The following is a 15992-nucleotide window of genomic DNA, read 5'->3' on the forward strand; positions in this document are numbered from 1 at the left end:
GTATTGATACATTTATCAGTTAGCCTAAACAGTATTTAAATGCTGTATGTAGTCCTAGTGATTATTATTATAGATGCAAATATGTAAGTCTTACATGCTAGATTTGCAAGATAAAAAATACTCAATAAATAAATAATAAACACATACTTATGCTACACACTAGCATCTTTATTTTTATCTCAACTGTTGATTATCTACAAATAGCAATTACTTTTACTTTGAAAGTCTAGACAGCCGGAAGTGTTCTAGCTAACTGTGACTGATAAACTGTTGGCGTATGCACTTGAAAGATGTTTTCGGGGGAAGTAGACGCTTTATGCTTCTTTGTCAACGGGAAAAAGGTACATTTAGCATTTGAGACATACATTTAGCAGTTTGTGGTCGTGTGGCTTTTAACTGTTAACTGTTTATTTTGATTTTGACACCAACGTAGGCCACAAATGTCTTTTCAAGATTTAAAAAAAGTTTTTAACTGCTCGTTGCCGGTGACCTTCAACTCATAAAACGTTGTCAGAGACTTAAATAAATTAAAATAGTAAATTAAATTAAACAGAAACTAGTTGAAATAGTCTGAAATCAACAATCGATGTTACACGGAAATTTGTGACGTATAAGGTTCTAAGACGAAAGGGCCGATGGGTAAAAGCTAAACTGACCACAACTGTAAAACGTATGACTCGAAATTTGTATTAACAGTTATAGTATATGATAATTTTATTTTTTCTATGTCATTAATTTTACAATGGAGCTGAGTTTGGCTGGTGCAGATAGTTATTTAAATTTGATTTAGAAACAGAAGTAGGTTTCTCACAGAACAGACACACATAAGAGCAGATTTAAAAAAAAAAAAAACATATTTTTTTGCACATTTGTGAATCAATTTTTTTTTTGTAAATTAATTGATATATTCTTGATTTGATTTAAATTGCATTTTAATAGTCTGGTTTCAGTGGATATTTTTAGCCTCACATGATAGTTCAAATTCTGTTTTAGAGCATTTTTATTCTTGGCAAGAAGAAAATCCTGAAGGAAACACTAAATACACATTTTTTGTTCTCTGCCAAGAAAGTGGCTTAAAATATCCTCACCTCAGGATTCAGTCCAGTTTAACATGCATGTGTAGAAATCATTCAAAACCAGAAATGATTAATGGCTTTCTAGAGGAATAAACTAGGAACATAACAACCTTTTGCAAATATTTATCTGACCATATGTTAATGTTTTGTTTAAGTGAACTCAACCCCAGACAGTTTAAAACTTTAAAGAAACATAAACAAGATCATTTTTAACTCATGACAGTCGCAGCCCAGTGGAGGTGGAGGGAGGTGGTTTTACATCGTAACCACAGCGTGAACTCTGATTTGTGATTTTGCTTCCCGTCACACCAGGTAACGGAGAACCATGCGGACCCTGAGACGATGCTGTTGTCCTTCCTCAGAGAGAAACGTATCCTTTCGAATCTCCAAATCCACTTTCACATAATCAACTAATTGTGTTCACAAATCACAAATGGATCATGTGAGCGCCACCTTCATGTTGTTTTATTTTTCCTTGACTGTGACTCCAGTGAGGTTAACTGGAACCAAGTATGGCTGCGGCGGCGGAGGCTGCGGGGCCTGCACAGTCATGGTGTCTCGCTATCAACCTGCCAGCAAAACCATCATGTATCCTTGACTACAGGCTCAGATACTGTACAGTCGCAACTCTTTGGTTCTGTGAGCACATAACTGCTGCTTTTTAAAAGCTAAACACAAACTGTGATAAACTACGTACTAATGTTTACCATGAAGTTATTGATTAGCCCCGAGATATTGATCAGTAAAGACCTGGCAGATGTATTAACCGCTGTAGGTCGTCCTGCAGAGCTTCACATGTTGAAAAGAATCCAAAGAGTCCTGCACACTGTCCAGTACTTCACTTTATTTACTCAACTCAGAGGAGTTTTCTTCCCTTGTTTGTTTGGATGAATTTTAGCTTGATGAAGGTCTGAGGACCAAAGAACGTTGTGTTACTAATGTTCAAGTGATGGATGGTGTGTGAGATCCTTTATTTTTTTATTTTTTAGACACGGATGTTTCCTTTGCGTCACAAGAGAAAAAAATGTAACATATTCTCCGGTGTGTTTGATTTATCCAAATGGACCTTTAAACACCATCTTCTTGACAAAATACACCAGAGAGCTTTTATTTGGATCCGCTACTAAACTGTGCTTGATCTGTGTTTGTTGTGATATTTCTAAATTATTAACAAATAGAAAAATTTTCTCAGGTTTCCTCCCTGTTGGAAACACAGCTGCCTGCTAAACTCCCACCACAGCCTGTGTTTTGTTACAACTGGTTGCAACATAGACCGGAACATGAATTTGTTCATCCATTAACGAGGTTGGTGGAATTCCAAAATACCAAACACTGCCACCATTTTTTAAAAAACTAAATTAGATCTTTAGAAAACAAGAGGGAGCCTGACTGCGAGCTGGTTATCTGCCAAAGTGGTTTGGACATCCACAGCTGAGAGTTAGTTGTGGTGGCTGATGGTAATTTCCCTTCCTGGCAGCAAACCAGTGCAGCATCTGTTTCCTTCAGCACAGGAGGAGATGCTCCTTCACAAATGTAAAACAGAAAAAAAGTCCCTTTAACCCGTTCTGTCTTTTATTTTGATTTTTCCTACCTTGTTTTTCCTGTGTGCCTCGTGTGATTCAGTTCGTACCTGTTTTCAATCACCTGTGTTTCGTTTTCCTTCCCGCCAACCTGTATCACACTTTTTGCCTTCACTGCACCGTCAGACATTACTCGGCCAACGCCTGCCTCCTGCCGCTCTGTCAGCTTCACGGAGCTGCCGTCACCACGGTGGAGGGCATCGGCAGCACCAAGACCAGAATCCACCCCGTACAGGTCAGTCAGTTCATTCTTTTTCTCTTTATCTGATTTCAGTAGCTAAAGATGATAAACAGCACCATGTGAATCGGGTCCAGCAGTTTCTGGTGTAGTCAGTTTTGCACAATTGTGGCCTCCATTTTCCAACAAAAATAAATGATTTCAAATCATTTCATCGGGAACGAAATGCTATGTATAATAGGTTTGAAACGAGCTGTGGATGTTTGTGTTTACAGGAGCGAATAGCGAAGGCTCACGGCTCCCAGTGTGGCTTCTGCACTCCGGGGATGGTGATGTCTGTGTACACTCTGCTGAGGAACAAACCTCAGCCCAGCATGGAAGACATCACGGAGGCTCTGGCTGGTTTGTTTGCTTTGTGTGCTAAATCTGTTCTATTAATGTTTCGAGGTCCATAACAGTGTTTTTCTGCTCGCGTTTATCACAAATCCAGATATAATCAAATTACTCCTGTGCGTGGGAACGCACCAAGTGATTTTCCTCGCTGTGTTTTCAGGTAATCTGTGTCGCTGTACTGGATATCGGCCCATTGTTGACGGCTGCAGGACCTTCTGTCAGGTACGAAGCTGAGCGCTACAGCCAGCGTGACACCACTCAGGAGAAATCAACACTGAGACTGGCGACACAACTGAGGCTTGTAACTGTTACAAATCCTTTTTGATCTGATGATAAAAAAAAATGAAATAATAGTGAAACGTGAAAATGGTTGCATGGCTGCATGCGGCGTGACGTCCATGTGAAATGATCCCGACAGGAAACCAGCTGCTGCCAAGCCAATGGAGAGGGAAACTGTTGCCTCAATGGAGAGGAAGATATTGTGAGTTCAACTGATTCCTTTTTTCGTTTTTCTACTTTTCTTTTACTCTTTAGTGCATTTCCTATTTTTTTCCCTCCCTTTGAGATTCACCGTTTAACTTGTAATCAGTACCAGTCACACCCTCTCATGTCATGATAAAAATCCCATCATGCTCTCATGATGGCCTGCAGGAGAAGCCCCGGTTGTTTGACACGGAGGAGTTTCAGCCGCTGGATCCGACACAGGAGCTGATCTTCCCTCCTGAACTGATTGTAAGTTGTCAGATGTTAGTTTATTTGGTGTTAACAATTTTGTGTCGTACCCTCGGAAAATGAATTTGACACGCAGCCTAAATTGACACGGGGGTCGTTTGAGTTCTTGTGATGTCAAAGAACTGAGCTGAATTCAACCATGTTATACTCATGTTGCGTAGATATTACCAAGTCTAACGCTGATGAATCACTGATGCCACAAAGTGCATTTATTAAAAATGTCTCTCTGTCCGTAGCTGATGGCGGAGACAGCGAACCCACAGACACTCACCTTCCATGGGGAGAGGATGACCTGGGTGTCCCCCGCCTCTCTGGAGGAGCTGGTCCAGCTGAGGGGGAGTAACCCGAAAGCCCCGCTGGTCATGGGCAACACCAACATAGGTGACCGGTCAAACCAGTTTCTGCTTTTTCATTTCCTGTGTATTATAGAGAAAGACGCCAAAGTTCCTTCGTCTGTCTGCTTTGTGCTGAAGGTCCAGATATAAAGTTCAAAGGCGTCCTGCATCCACTGATAATCTCTCCAACCAGAGTGAAGGAGCTGTTCGAGGTCGCTCGCACACCCCAGGGTGGGTCACCTTCCATTTCCGCACGAGCTTGTTCCACACAGTAGCCTGCAGCTCTGTTGCTAACACGCTGGGTTCCCCCACAGGTGTGTGGGTGGGAGCCGGCTGCTGTCTGTCCGAGGTTCGGTCCCTGTTGGAGAAGCTGCTTCCTCAGTTTCCAGAGGAGAAGACCGAACTCTTCAAAGCTCTGATCCAGCAGCTAAGGAACCTGGGAAGCCGGCAGATCCGTAATGTTGCTGTAAGTATATGTTTTCCATCTTTCTTTTCTTTATTCATTTCCGCCTCCTGTGGCTGGAAACGTGTCCTTGACATTAAAAATTATGAATTTCCTGTGTGTTGATTCTTGTTTTTACATGTTTAGTCTCTTGGAGGCAACATCATGAGTGCGTACCCTAATTCAGACCTGAACCCTGTTCTGGCTGCTGGGAACAGCAAAGTGAGTGTCATCTCCAGCGGTGAGTGTCCAGATTTAATGAAGAAATCAGAAACCCTGTGACGGCTTCTAGAGGAACCTCTGCTGTTCAGACAGGAGAAAAACAGACTTAACGAGCACTTCCGTCTGAATCCACCAGGAGGAAGACGAGAGGTTCCTCTCGACCAGGACTTCTTCGTGAGCTTTGGAAAAACCGTCCTGAAACCAGAAGAGATCGTTGTCTCTGTCTTCATCCCCTTTTCCAGAAAGGTACAAACGTTCTGTCTGAGAAAAATCCATTTGCAACCTCAGTTTTTATGTTTGGTCAGGTGCTTATTGGGGAAAAGAAAACACTCTTAAATCTCTGTATTCAGTGTTTCACTCAAACATTTGAATCATCAGCTGTGTTTGTTTTCCTTTCAACTACTGTGGAACATCACTGCGGGTATGAGCCGTTTATTTATTGGACTAATACAAAGCAGAGTGCTTCATTTAACATTTCATTTCCAGATGTTGTTCCTCTTCCACTGCTGTCTCTGCTCATGCTATTCAACTCAAACCTAAAAGGCGAAATATTTCGCTGCTCATGAGGCTGTGAGTGTTAAGAAAAGCTAATAAGATGTAAAAACTTTAAAGGTCACTTAACCTAAGGCCATTTTTGTCCTGCAGGGGGAGTTTGTCCGAGCTTTCCGCCAGGCTCCGAGGAAGGAGAGCTCATTTGCCACCGTGACGACGGGGATGAGGGTGTTGTTCTCGGAGGGATCCAGAGTGGTTCAGGATGTCAGTATTTACTACGGGGGAATGGGACCGACCACAGTCAGTGCTGCCAAAACCTGCGCAACTTTCATCACGCGGTCAGTGAGATGTTTATCGCTCGATATGGGAAAGTTTAACAAGAAAATTCTGCCGTTTCCTTTCCTCCTCTTGCTTTAATCCTTCCCTTCCGTTCATATCTTGATGAAATCCACACTCCTTAGTGCTCCCCCCCGTGTTTCCTTCAGGCCGTGGGACGATGAAACCCTCAGCCGGGCCTATGATGTCCTCCTGGACGAGTTGGTCCTCCCTCCCTCGGCTCCTGGAGGAAAAGTAGAGTTCCGGCGGTCCCTGACTCTCAGCTTCCTCTTCAGGTTTAACCTGGAGGTCCTGCGCAAGCTCAGAGAAATGGTAGGCCTCTGCAGTGAGTAAAAAAAAAAAAAAAAATGGCCACCAATGTAAATTCCTCCCTGGTGGAATGAAATGCTGCACGGTAGATGCTGAGGGATATTGACACAAGAGTTTTTACAGCATGTGATCACAGATGAGCTTCATGAGAGGATCCAGCCTTTACCCAGAGAGATCCAGCCCAGCCTGCAAGAGTTCCAGGTCAGCGTGTGTGTGTGTGTGTGTTCCTGTATCTTAAATTTGAAAGACTGTGACATAAAGCTGACTGCTTCCCCTTCTCCCTCTGCAGCATGTGCCAAAGGACCAGAGCGACCAGGACCCGGTGGGGCGTCCCATCATGCATCGCTCTGCCATCAGCCAGGCCACAGGTGAAGCCATCTACTGCGACGACATCCCCACGACAGACGGGGAGCTCTTCCTGGCTCTGGTCACCAGCTCTCGAGCACACGCCAAGATCACGTAAAGAGACAGTGACGCTTCTCTAATGCTAAATCTCCACGTCTGGTTCTAAAACGTGTCTTTTTGTCCGACAGAGGGCTGGACGTGAGCGAGGCTCTGCAGCTTCCTGGCGTTGCCGACATCATCACGGCCAGAGATATTCCTGGGAAGAAAGTCCGTACATTATTTGGTTACGACGAGGAGCTGCTCGCTGAGACGGAGGTAAAGAACAGCTCCAAAAAGAAGAATATATCCTTCAATAGCATTTCACATATTCACTGTGCCAATAAATTCAATTTCAAGGCCCCGTTGAAAACTGTGATCAGGTGCTGTGATCATCTTGTTTTAATATCTACAGTAGAATTATCTCCGCGTGTTTTCAGGTGTCCTGCATCGGTCAGATGATCTGCGCGGTGGTGGCTGACACGAGGGCCCACGCCAGACGAGGCGCAGCGGCCGTGAAGATCAGCTACGAAGACCTGCCGGAGCCTGTGTTCACCGCAGAGGTCTGTGCTCACGTTTAGAGAACAGCACAGCCTTAGTTTTCTGTGTCTTTGTCAGTGTGGATTCACCCATTTAAACGACACGTCTGCGATCTCAGGTAAAAAGTGTGTACGTTTTCATTTCCCCTGGTGTTTGTCCTCCGTCACTGTGACAGGAAGCCGTTGAAAAGTCGTCGTTCTTTGAGCCACGGAGGGCGATCGAGAGAGGAGATGTAGACGAGGCTTTTAAAAGTGTCGATCGGGTTTATGAAGGTAAAAATCTTCTTTACTTTAGGAAAGAATTCTACCGACACCACAATGCATGAGTTTTATCTGAGCTAAAACGGAACCATGCTTTTGACCTTTTTTAATTTTTCTCATCTGTTTGTTTTCCTCAGGAGGGATGCGACTGGGCGGCCAGGAGCACTTCTACATGGAGACGCAGAGCATGCTGGTTGTTCCTGTCGGTGAGGAGACGGAGTTCAACGCTTACGTCTCCACCCAGTGGCCGACTTCAACTCAGGTACACCGACACCTGGACACTGGCGGCTGTTGTCCTTCTTGCAGTGACACAAGATCTAATTTTGACCTGAATATAGAGGGACCTGTTGACTTTTAATAACCTAACCCGAGTCTGCTGATCAACTGTGACTCGGAGCTAAATGTCAACCTGGGCCTGGATTCTGACTTATATATATATAGACCTTTTGATTAAAGCTTGTGTCTAATATTTCAGAATAATAGTGATTATTATAAAATGTTGAGTTTAATAAAATCAGAGCTGAAGAGGATCTGTTTGTTGCAGGATGCAATTGCGGAGACGCTGGGCATCCCGTCCAACAGAGTCACCTGTCACGTCAAGAGGATCGGCGGCGCGTTTGGAGGGAAGGTCACTAAGACCGCCATCCTGGCTTGCATCACCTCTGTGGCTGCGTGGAAGTAAGTCACGACCGACTGGATTTTCCAGTCCAGAAGAATTGGCGAAAACAAAACAGAAAACAGTAGTTAAATGTTTTGTATAAACCAGGATGAGATGATAGAAATCAAGAAAGGCCGGGAGAGTTGATGTTTTCAAAATCTTCTGTTCAGGACCAGTCGTGCAGTCCGCTGTGTTCTGGAGCGAGGCGAGGACATGTTGATTACAGGAGCACGTCACCCCGTCCTGGGAAAGTACAAGGTTCAACAACACACTCAAAAACACAATGAAAGAAAAACAACCAAAATCTGGAATACGAGATTTTCTTTAAGATAAACAGTCTGTGAAGGAAATACTATGTGATCAGGCTGTTGGTCATGATCCAAACTGTTTTTTTGATAATCTAACGTGGTGAAGTTGCGGTTTTTGTCGACTGCTGTTTGTTTCAGGTGGGTTTCATGAATGATGGGAGGATCGTGGCTGCAGATATCCAGTACTACACCAACGCTGGCAACACTGTGGATGAATCTCTTCTGGTCGGTAAAAGAGATTTTACTTGTTTCTGCATTTTCAAACCACAAAATCATAAAATGAAAATGTCTTCTTCTTCTTTCTTCTTCTTCTTCTGCAGGTGGTTGAGAAGATTTTGCTTCACATGGACAACGCCTACAACATCCCCAACCTGCGAGGCCGTGCTGCCGCCTGCAGGACCAACCTGCCCTCCAACACCGCCTTCAGGGGCTTCGGCGTGCCCCAGAGCATCATGGTTGTGGAGAACATGGTCAACGATGTTGCTGTAGTGCTGGGACGCCCCGTCGACCAGGTTTGGACGCCGTCTTGTCTCGCTGCGCACTTGATGATAAGAGACAAGTGTTTCATATCTTACTTTTAATTAAAGATTTTAATTTCCTGTTTTCAAATTCATCAGGTTCGAGAGATCAACATGTACGAGGGGCCGTCGGTCACCCACTACAAGTTTGAGTTCAGCCCGGAGAACATGCTGCGCTGCTGGGAGGAATGTAAAGCCAAGTCTGACTATGGCGCCCGCCGCCAAGCCATCGACCAGTTTAACCAGCAGAGCCGCTGGAAGAAGAAGGGCATGTCCATCATTCCCATCAAATACGGCATCGCGTTTGCTGAGAGCTTCTTAAATCAGGTCTCTGGGATCCAGATTTTATCAGGGGTGCATCCACCTGGTTTTTGTTTTTGGATATTAGTACTTGAAATGAAGAAGAACAAAAGATGATGCCAGTTTTAGTCTGTCTATTGTTAAAAATGTTTAATTTGCACTGTGTTTTTTCCCGTTTAGTCATATGAGTGTTTTTCTTGTCTGCATGTTTGTGCAACAGGCTGCAGCTCTGGTCCACATCTATAAAGACGGCTCTGTGCTGGTCACTCACGGGGGGACGGAGATGGGTCAGGGGATCCACACTAAGATGCAGCAGGTACCGTGACACAGCACTGAGGTCACTGAGGTACAGCAGTTATAATACTGCAGGTGCAATGTTTGGAAGAATATCCATTAAATACCTTAAAAGCCGCCTGTCTCTCCAACAGTGACATAAATAATTGAAAACTTCATTTCCAAATTTATCAAAAGGTTCTAACATTAAAGAAAAAGCGCATTAGTTAGATTCTGTGCTTCTACAGCCTGATACGTCTTATTCCTCTGAGCCATCATTGTTTTCCAAAAACACCTCACTGTTTCACTGGGTGACCTTCATCACCATGAACACACACACACTTTCCTGCTGCCCCACATACTCACTGAAGCACCAAATGTGTATTAATCCACCACTGAAAATAGTCCCTAACAATTGCACACTCTTCATTAGGAAAGATCGGACTTGGATTGCAGGTATTATCTTGAAAGCTGAGGGGTCCGTTTCCTGTGTGCTGATAGGTTGCGAGCCGGGAGCTTCATATCCCGCCCTCCAAGATTTACATCAGTGAAACCAGCACCAGCACGGTTGCCAACACCTGCCCCTCCGCTGCTTCCTTCGGCACCGACGCCAATGGCATGGCGGTCAAGGTAAAGTCCAGCTCCTGCAGTAAACTGTTCGATGAATATTACGGCCTGTGTTTTTGATTCGCTCATTTTGACTGAAATAAAACAAATATCATTTTCGATTTCTCTCCTTCAGAATGCATGCCAGACTCTGTACCAGCGCCTGGAGCCACTCAGGCAGAAGGACCCCAAAGGATCATGGGAGAGTTGGGTATGATTTGACATGGAAACCTGGGAAAATGCAGCATTATAATCAACACCAGCCAACAGAGAAGGATCTATGTGTTTTTGTCTCCTGTTCTCAGGCCAGAGCAGCCTTTTTTGAGAAAATCAGTTTATCAGCAACTGGATTCTACAGGTGAGACAGATTCAAACTTTATCCCACTGAAATAATTCATGTAATGAGTCAAGAAACAGTGATGGCTTCCTGTGTGTCCTCAGAGGTCCAGACCTTCATATGGACTGGGACAAGATGGAGGGTCAGCCTTATGCTTACTTCACATATGGAGCGTGTTGCTGCGAGGTGGAGCTGGACAGCCTCACAGGAGACTACAGGGTCAGAGGTCACGCATTCAATCTTCCTGACAAACATCAGATTAGGCTGAGAGAATAATGTTGTTGTTTTGTTTTTTTTGCTTTTTGCAGACTGTGAGGACGGACATCGTGGTCGACATCGGCAGGAGCGTGAACCCGTCTGTGGACATCGGACAGGTGAGACCAGGTTGTCACACCTAAAGGATGTGGGTCCTGGCGGAGCGCGTTTTATTTTTCACTTTGCTGCAATAGAAAAAAAAATCCAGTAACCACTCGTTTTGCATGTTGCGTCAGATTGAAGGAGCCTTCATTCAGGGTGTGGGTTTCTACACTCTGGAGGAGCTGAAGTTTTCCCCCTCTGGGCTCCTGTACACTCGAGGTCCGTCTCAGTATAAGATCCCTGCGGTGTGCGACGTGCCGCTTCAGTTCAACGTCTATCTGCTGTCGGACTCCGAAAACCCCCACGCCATCTACTCCTCAAAGGTCAGAGGTCGTCATGGCTGTTTAAATGTGACTGTTGTGACTGCTTCAGTCTCCGCCAAGCAACATTCCTGACGATCCTCTCTCTCTCTGCAGGGCATCGGAGAACCCGTCCTCTTCCTCGGCAGCTCTGTGTTCTTCGCCATCAAAGACGCCGTAGCCGCGGCGCGCTCAGAGTCCGGTCTAGTCGGCCCGTTTTCCCTGGACAGCCCTGCGACACCAGAGAGGGCCTGTCTGGCCTGTGCCTCCCCGTTCACTCAGAAGGTAATAATACTGAAACAGTAAGCACCATCCACTTTAGTTAAATTCCAATATGGATGACGAGACAAAACTGACACACAGGAAGCTACTGTACAAAACACTCTATTTATTTTCCCTGAGTGAAATTAATCAGATTTAATCCAGATGAAGGAAGCAAATTTAATCAAAACAAAGGGAATACGTTGAACCACTGAAATCAGTTCTTTGTTAATAATGGAAAATAGAAAAAGTTCAATAAAAATGACAGAATTTTTCATTTCTGATGTTTTTTTTGTTTGTTGTTTTATTTTGTTTCCAGATTCCAGCCAGCAAACCAGGATCTTTTAAACCGTGGGCCTTAAACATCTAAAACTTTTCAAAAAATGTTTTAAATATAATCAAACTGAAGTTAAACTGACTATGAACTAAATGTAACTAACAGTTACTAACTAATACAATACAAATATCTTAACATACAAATAAATGTTACTTTTGACTGATGTTATTTTGCACATTTATCCTAATTATCAACCATGTATAATGTGAAATAAATGCACTTGATTATAAGGAAACACATGAATGTTTTTGTCTCACACCATCACTATTTCAACAACACAATAATCAATTTAACAAATACCGAATATATTATATAAATCTAGTGTTTCATCTGTAGCTGAAGAAACACTAACGACAAGAAATGACAAACTCCAACTATCTTTAGTAGAAAGATTTAAAATGTAACAGTAGAGACCGAATCCATACTAAAAAAGATCCATAATTATTGGTAAACTAACACTGATCTATCTTCTTGTGGGCCGAGGATGATCACACGCGGACGCACCACGGAGTCGCAGTCCCGTCCGTCGGAGATGACGCCTGCAAGAGCGACGGGAAATCAGGTGCTTGACAGGAAATGGTTAGGAAATGCAAGTAAGGGTGACAACATCAAGATGCAAACATCTGGCCTCACCTGCAGTTCTTTTTCAGCTTGCCTTTTTAGTAGATACAGTATGTGAACTGCATCATGAAGCAGTTTTAACACAGACATTTTGCAGGATTTCACTCAAGTCAGTTGCATTACTTCATTCTCTGATGCTTCTGTCCAGTAGTTGTGCATTAGACACATTTCACTGTGACACAGTGCAGCGTTGCCATGGCTCCACAGTCCAAACAGCCAACACCGGCATGTCTGGACAGGCACATGTTGCTCTCATTTACAAGTGAGTGCAGAATTGGATTCCTCAGGTTCCAGTGAGTTTTCTTGTTTTTAGTTTTAGCATCATTTCTGACATCGGTTTAACAGCCTGTTAAAACGTAACAAGTCTGACAGTCTAATGGTCCTGACAGGCCATGCGGATCTTCTCAGCTGTGGCGGGGGGGCTCAGAGGGAAAGTGTCACCCAGTCCTCTCTCCTTGCGCGCCGCTGTGATGGCCGCTTTGATGGCAAAGAAAATAGTGGAGCCGAAGAAGACTGGAGGCTCACCTATGCCCTGGGGCAAGAAGACATTCAGCAGTGTGCTTAAGGTTTCATCAAGACTTTTAGATGAATTTTGCTTTTCGTGTCATAATACACTTGTTCTGTGGGTCAGTGTGTGGGAGTACCTTGGACAGATAGATGGCTCGTGGATTTCAGGCGTTGGCGAGCAGATGAACGTTGAGCTCGGCCGGGACGTCGCAGAGCGCCGGGACCTTGTACTGAGACGGTCCCCTGGTCATCAGAACCAGGGGACCGTCCCCAAGGGGACCTTTATTATTTGTCACTTGGTCTATAGAATGTTAGAAACACACTTTCCCAGAATCCATCTGAAAGAGTAATTCAAGTAATTGATTATCAAAATTGATGATGGTTGATTTTCTTCATCCAATCATTTTGTAGTAAAGATAAATTGCAGGTTGATCTTGTTTATTGGCATGAAAAATCTCTGATAATTGTGTTGTTCTTAGTTGTTTTCTTCTTGGACATGGATGTAGTGTGTGACGAGCAGATTTCAGGACCTCCTCCTCAGCGAACAGCTCCTCTGGGTTGTTGAACCAGAGTCTCCGGTTCGACCCGGGAACGTCTCGAGCAGGACAAACGTGACCACACCGGGCATTTCCAGGGCCTCAGATGGGTCGACGTTCCTGGTTTATGAAGAGAGACACAACACTGAGACAGTAACAATAAGAGTAAATGATTAAAGTGAGTCATTTTTGGTTCAAAGTGCTGGGGCTGTAGTTCTTCGAGATGACCACCAGAGGGTGTGATATCACTTTTAATCAACTAAAGCATTGACTCCCAGATAGAGAGTGATACTGACATGATTTTGGCGTGGGCTCTGTTGCTTGTCACCATGACGATGAAGAGCTCACCCTTGACGGGCGGCAGGTCGTCATAGTACTTGGCTTCACCTGTGGCTTGCTGGAAAGCAGACTGATGCATGCTGGGAAGGCCCACGGGGTCAGCGGAGGGCTGGGCCTCTGAGACGAGCTGTGGATGAATGGGACAGAGCGGTCTGACAGCTGATTTGTTTGATCAGATAAATAAATGAGTGTTACATGGAGCGAATGCAGCACAGAGGAGGCTTTGTTGGATTCAGTTAGCCTCAGTTCAGTGGACGTGAAAGTGAAACAAACACACACTGAAGGTTTAATTTTCCTTCTGCCTGTGATCCACACCTACGCCCCAGGCTGAGATATCACAATTTCTCTTTCAAAATAAAGCACATTTAACCACCCAAGAGACATTTAAAAAACAATTCATTATTACATAATTACACAATGTAAGAAGACACAAAATAGAGTAAAACCTTAAAATGATAAAATATGAATTAGTAGTTATAGTGAATAAAAGTTAATGTCAGTACATTACTCATACAGACCATTATCTAGGATCTCTGCACCAACCTGGTAGGACTGTTGCCCCCGGGGCATCTCGTTCTTGAAGGGCTTGAGTGCGCTGAGATACTCCAGGGGAAGATCAACATCTGAAACACCCTAAAATGGTTGCATTCAGATCAACAGTTGCTGTTCTATAGATGAAAATGTTTAGACATATTAACACTTGTTTGTTATTGCGAGTTTTCCGACCCTCTCTGTCATCTCCAGGACGACCTGCATGTAAAACTTGGAAAAAGAAGCTACTCTGCCCTAATGGCCACCTTCATCCCAGCGTTCACAAAGGAGAAGGCAAAATCTCTTCTCTGGGCCTGTCGATACGCCGCCACAAACTCCCACCGAGGACACAACAGAGCCACACAGTGTCAGACAAGAGGAGGTAGAGTCTTGCCTTGAACGTGAGAGGCAGCTGAACATGGAATATGTGAGCTGTGAATGTTAAAGCAGCAGGTCTCACGGGTTTGGAGAAGGGGATGTGGATGGACAGCAGGACTTCAAAATCCTGTTCAGGACCAGTTAGTGCAGCAGAGTCGACCTGATTTTATATAACGGACCTACCGCCATGTTGCATATCTGTTTCCCCGCCAGACACTGAAGCGTCTGCAGCATCGCCCGGTGTCCTCCGGTCCTCTCCTCCTCCATCTCCACCACGGCCCTCCCCACCTCCTCCTTCAGCGTGCTGAGGCCGCAGGCAGCTCCCACTGTCAGGCCTGCAGGACAGGTGAGGACGAGAAGGTGGGAACAGATACAGAGAGATTGTTTTGTGCAAGTTGGTTTGTTGAGTCACGAATTGCCTGGTAACAGTGAGGCTATCCAGAGAGGCCTAACAAGTAGTAGCACTTCCACTCAGTTTCTTCTCCATAATCTACAACAGAATGGAAAATTCACATCTGGGAGGCAGATAAATTAATGTTATTATCTTTTTTTAGTTCAGATAAAAAAGAATCACCATCAGCTCTGGAGGGAAGATAAGATCCTGAGAAGGGTCCAGAGGTAAAAAATCGTCCATTGGGAAAAGTTCCTGAGAGATCTGACAAACACGAGACAGAACTTTTACTGTCACATCCAGAAACCAATCAAATTAGCATGTTTTGACTTTACATGTTTTGACCTCACATCACTTTCCCCACTGTTCGCTCTGTTTTCCATACAGCATTTCCCTGTTCCTCCTCCATTTTGGCAGCAGCCAGATCTCTGCTGAAAATATTCATTTAATTCCATCGTGACGTGTTTATAACTGTAATGGATTAATCATCTCAGTTTTGAGTTATTATATTTCAGTTTGTGAATAATAGTACAGTAATCATCCATTCAAGTCACTTAGTAATTGCAGCTTTAATTAAACCCAAAAATACTTACTACTAGCTCAAATTATTTATATGAAATTTTAAAACAAACTCAATGAACACTTATTACATTATATTTAAATAATACATCTTCACAAGTTCTTTAGTACAGAGTTTCATATAATACATTTAAATACATTTTATTAATGATATTCCTCATTAATTTTATTTAATTATAAAACAACCTGCAATGGGCTCTAACATCATGGTTTTATGATACAGGTGTTTTTGGCGTTATTTTGAAATGGCTTAAGAATAGATGAGAATAAAATCAACCTTTTCTCCTCAGAAAGCCGAGCAGCACCTCCTCTGGATCTGCATTCTTCTCTACAACCTGGAAGACAGGAAGGAAGGAAGTAAAGACAAAGAAGAAAGGAAGGAAGGAAGAGGAAGAAGGAAAAGAAACAGATAAAAGCAGTAAAGACGGCAAGGAAAGAGAAAACACAGAAAATCAAGAAGACATGGAATCACAAATAAAAAAAGGAAAAAAAAGGTGAAGGGACTCAAATAAAGTTATACAGTGTGAAAAGTAATGCAAATAAAAAAATGAGTAGAAGAGGAGTAAAGAATGATGAATCT

The 15992-nt window shown here is 43.8% G+C and overlaps 2 protein-coding genes across 2 annotated transcripts; one reads left to right on the forward strand and one right to left on the reverse strand.

Annotated features, from left to right (window-relative positions):
- Nucleotides 1-235: 235 nt before the first annotated feature.
- On the forward strand, nucleotides 236-11763 carry aox6 (aldehyde oxidase 6). Its single transcript, XM_056370890.1, has 35 exons — nucleotides 236-341; nucleotides 1389-1446; nucleotides 1568-1664; nucleotides 2783-2891; nucleotides 3110-3236; nucleotides 3388-3449; nucleotides 3646-3708; nucleotides 3879-3959; nucleotides 4196-4340; nucleotides 4433-4525; nucleotides 4609-4760; nucleotides 4884-4977; nucleotides 5095-5204; nucleotides 5604-5788; nucleotides 5936-6098; nucleotides 6219-6296; nucleotides 6385-6554; nucleotides 6629-6755; nucleotides 6917-7039; nucleotides 7192-7288; nucleotides 7414-7538; nucleotides 7821-7954; nucleotides 8105-8192; nucleotides 8381-8467; nucleotides 8563-8754; nucleotides 8860-9087; nucleotides 9281-9376; nucleotides 9835-9963; nucleotides 10076-10150; nucleotides 10245-10297; nucleotides 10381-10495; nucleotides 10585-10650; nucleotides 10768-10956; nucleotides 11050-11217; nucleotides 11513-11763. The coding sequence occupies exons 1-35, from the start codon at nucleotides 291-293 to the stop codon at nucleotides 11561-11563; spliced, it is 3981 nt and encodes a 1326-aa protein (XP_056226865.1). The 5' UTR covers nucleotides 236-290; the 3' UTR covers nucleotides 11564-11763.
- A 135-nt stretch (nucleotides 11764-11898) lies between these two features.
- Nucleotides 11899-14782, reverse strand: LOC130165544 (aldehyde oxidase 4-like). The gene is made up of 6 exons (XM_056370891.1): nucleotides 14626-14782; nucleotides 14077-14166; nucleotides 13491-13660; nucleotides 12796-13314; nucleotides 12164-12683; nucleotides 11899-12069 (listed from the first exon to the last, which is right to left on the reverse strand). Exons 1-4 carry the CDS (start codon nucleotides 14707-14709, stop codon nucleotides 13182-13184), a joined length of 477 nt encoding a protein of 158 aa, XP_056226866.1. The 5' UTR covers nucleotides 14710-14782; the 3' UTR covers nucleotides 11899-12069; nucleotides 12164-12683; nucleotides 12796-13181.
- Between the last annotated feature and the right edge of the window lie 1210 nt (nucleotides 14783-15992).

This window comes from Seriola aureovittata, chromosome 24, assembly GCF_021018895.1.
Source record: "Seriola aureovittata isolate HTS-2021-v1 ecotype China chromosome 24, ASM2101889v1, whole genome shotgun sequence".
NCBI classification, from domain to species: domain Eukaryota; kingdom Metazoa; phylum Chordata; class Actinopteri; order Carangiformes; family Carangidae; genus Seriola; species Seriola aureovittata.

Bases quoted from the DNA above. Each gene is read 5' to 3' on its own strand.
- aox6 (XM_056370890.1), top strand. From the start codon at position 291: ATGTTTTCGGGGGAAGTAGACGCTTTATGCTTCTTTGTCAACGGGAAA. The intron at 1,665-2,782 runs GTATCCTTGACT...CTGCACCGTCAG, and splicing joins CCTGCCAGCAAAACCATCAT to ACATTACTCGGCCAACGCCT. The intron at 10,151-10,244 runs GTATGATTTGAC...TCCTGTTCTCAG, and splicing joins AAGGATCATGGGAGAGTTGG to GCCAGAGCAGCCTTTTTTGA.
- LOC130165544 (XM_056370891.1), bottom strand. From the start codon at position 14,709: ATGGAGGAGGAGAGGACCGGAGGACACCGGGCGATGCTGCAGACGCTT. The intron at 13,661-14,076 runs GTTGGTGCAGAG...ATTCATCCACAG, and splicing joins GGGGGCAACAGTCCTACCAG to CTCGTCTCAGAGGCCCAGCC. The intron at 13,315-13,490 runs GTCAGTATCACT...TTCATAAACCAG, and splicing joins AGAGCCCACGCCAAAATCAT to GAACGTCGACCCATCTGAGG.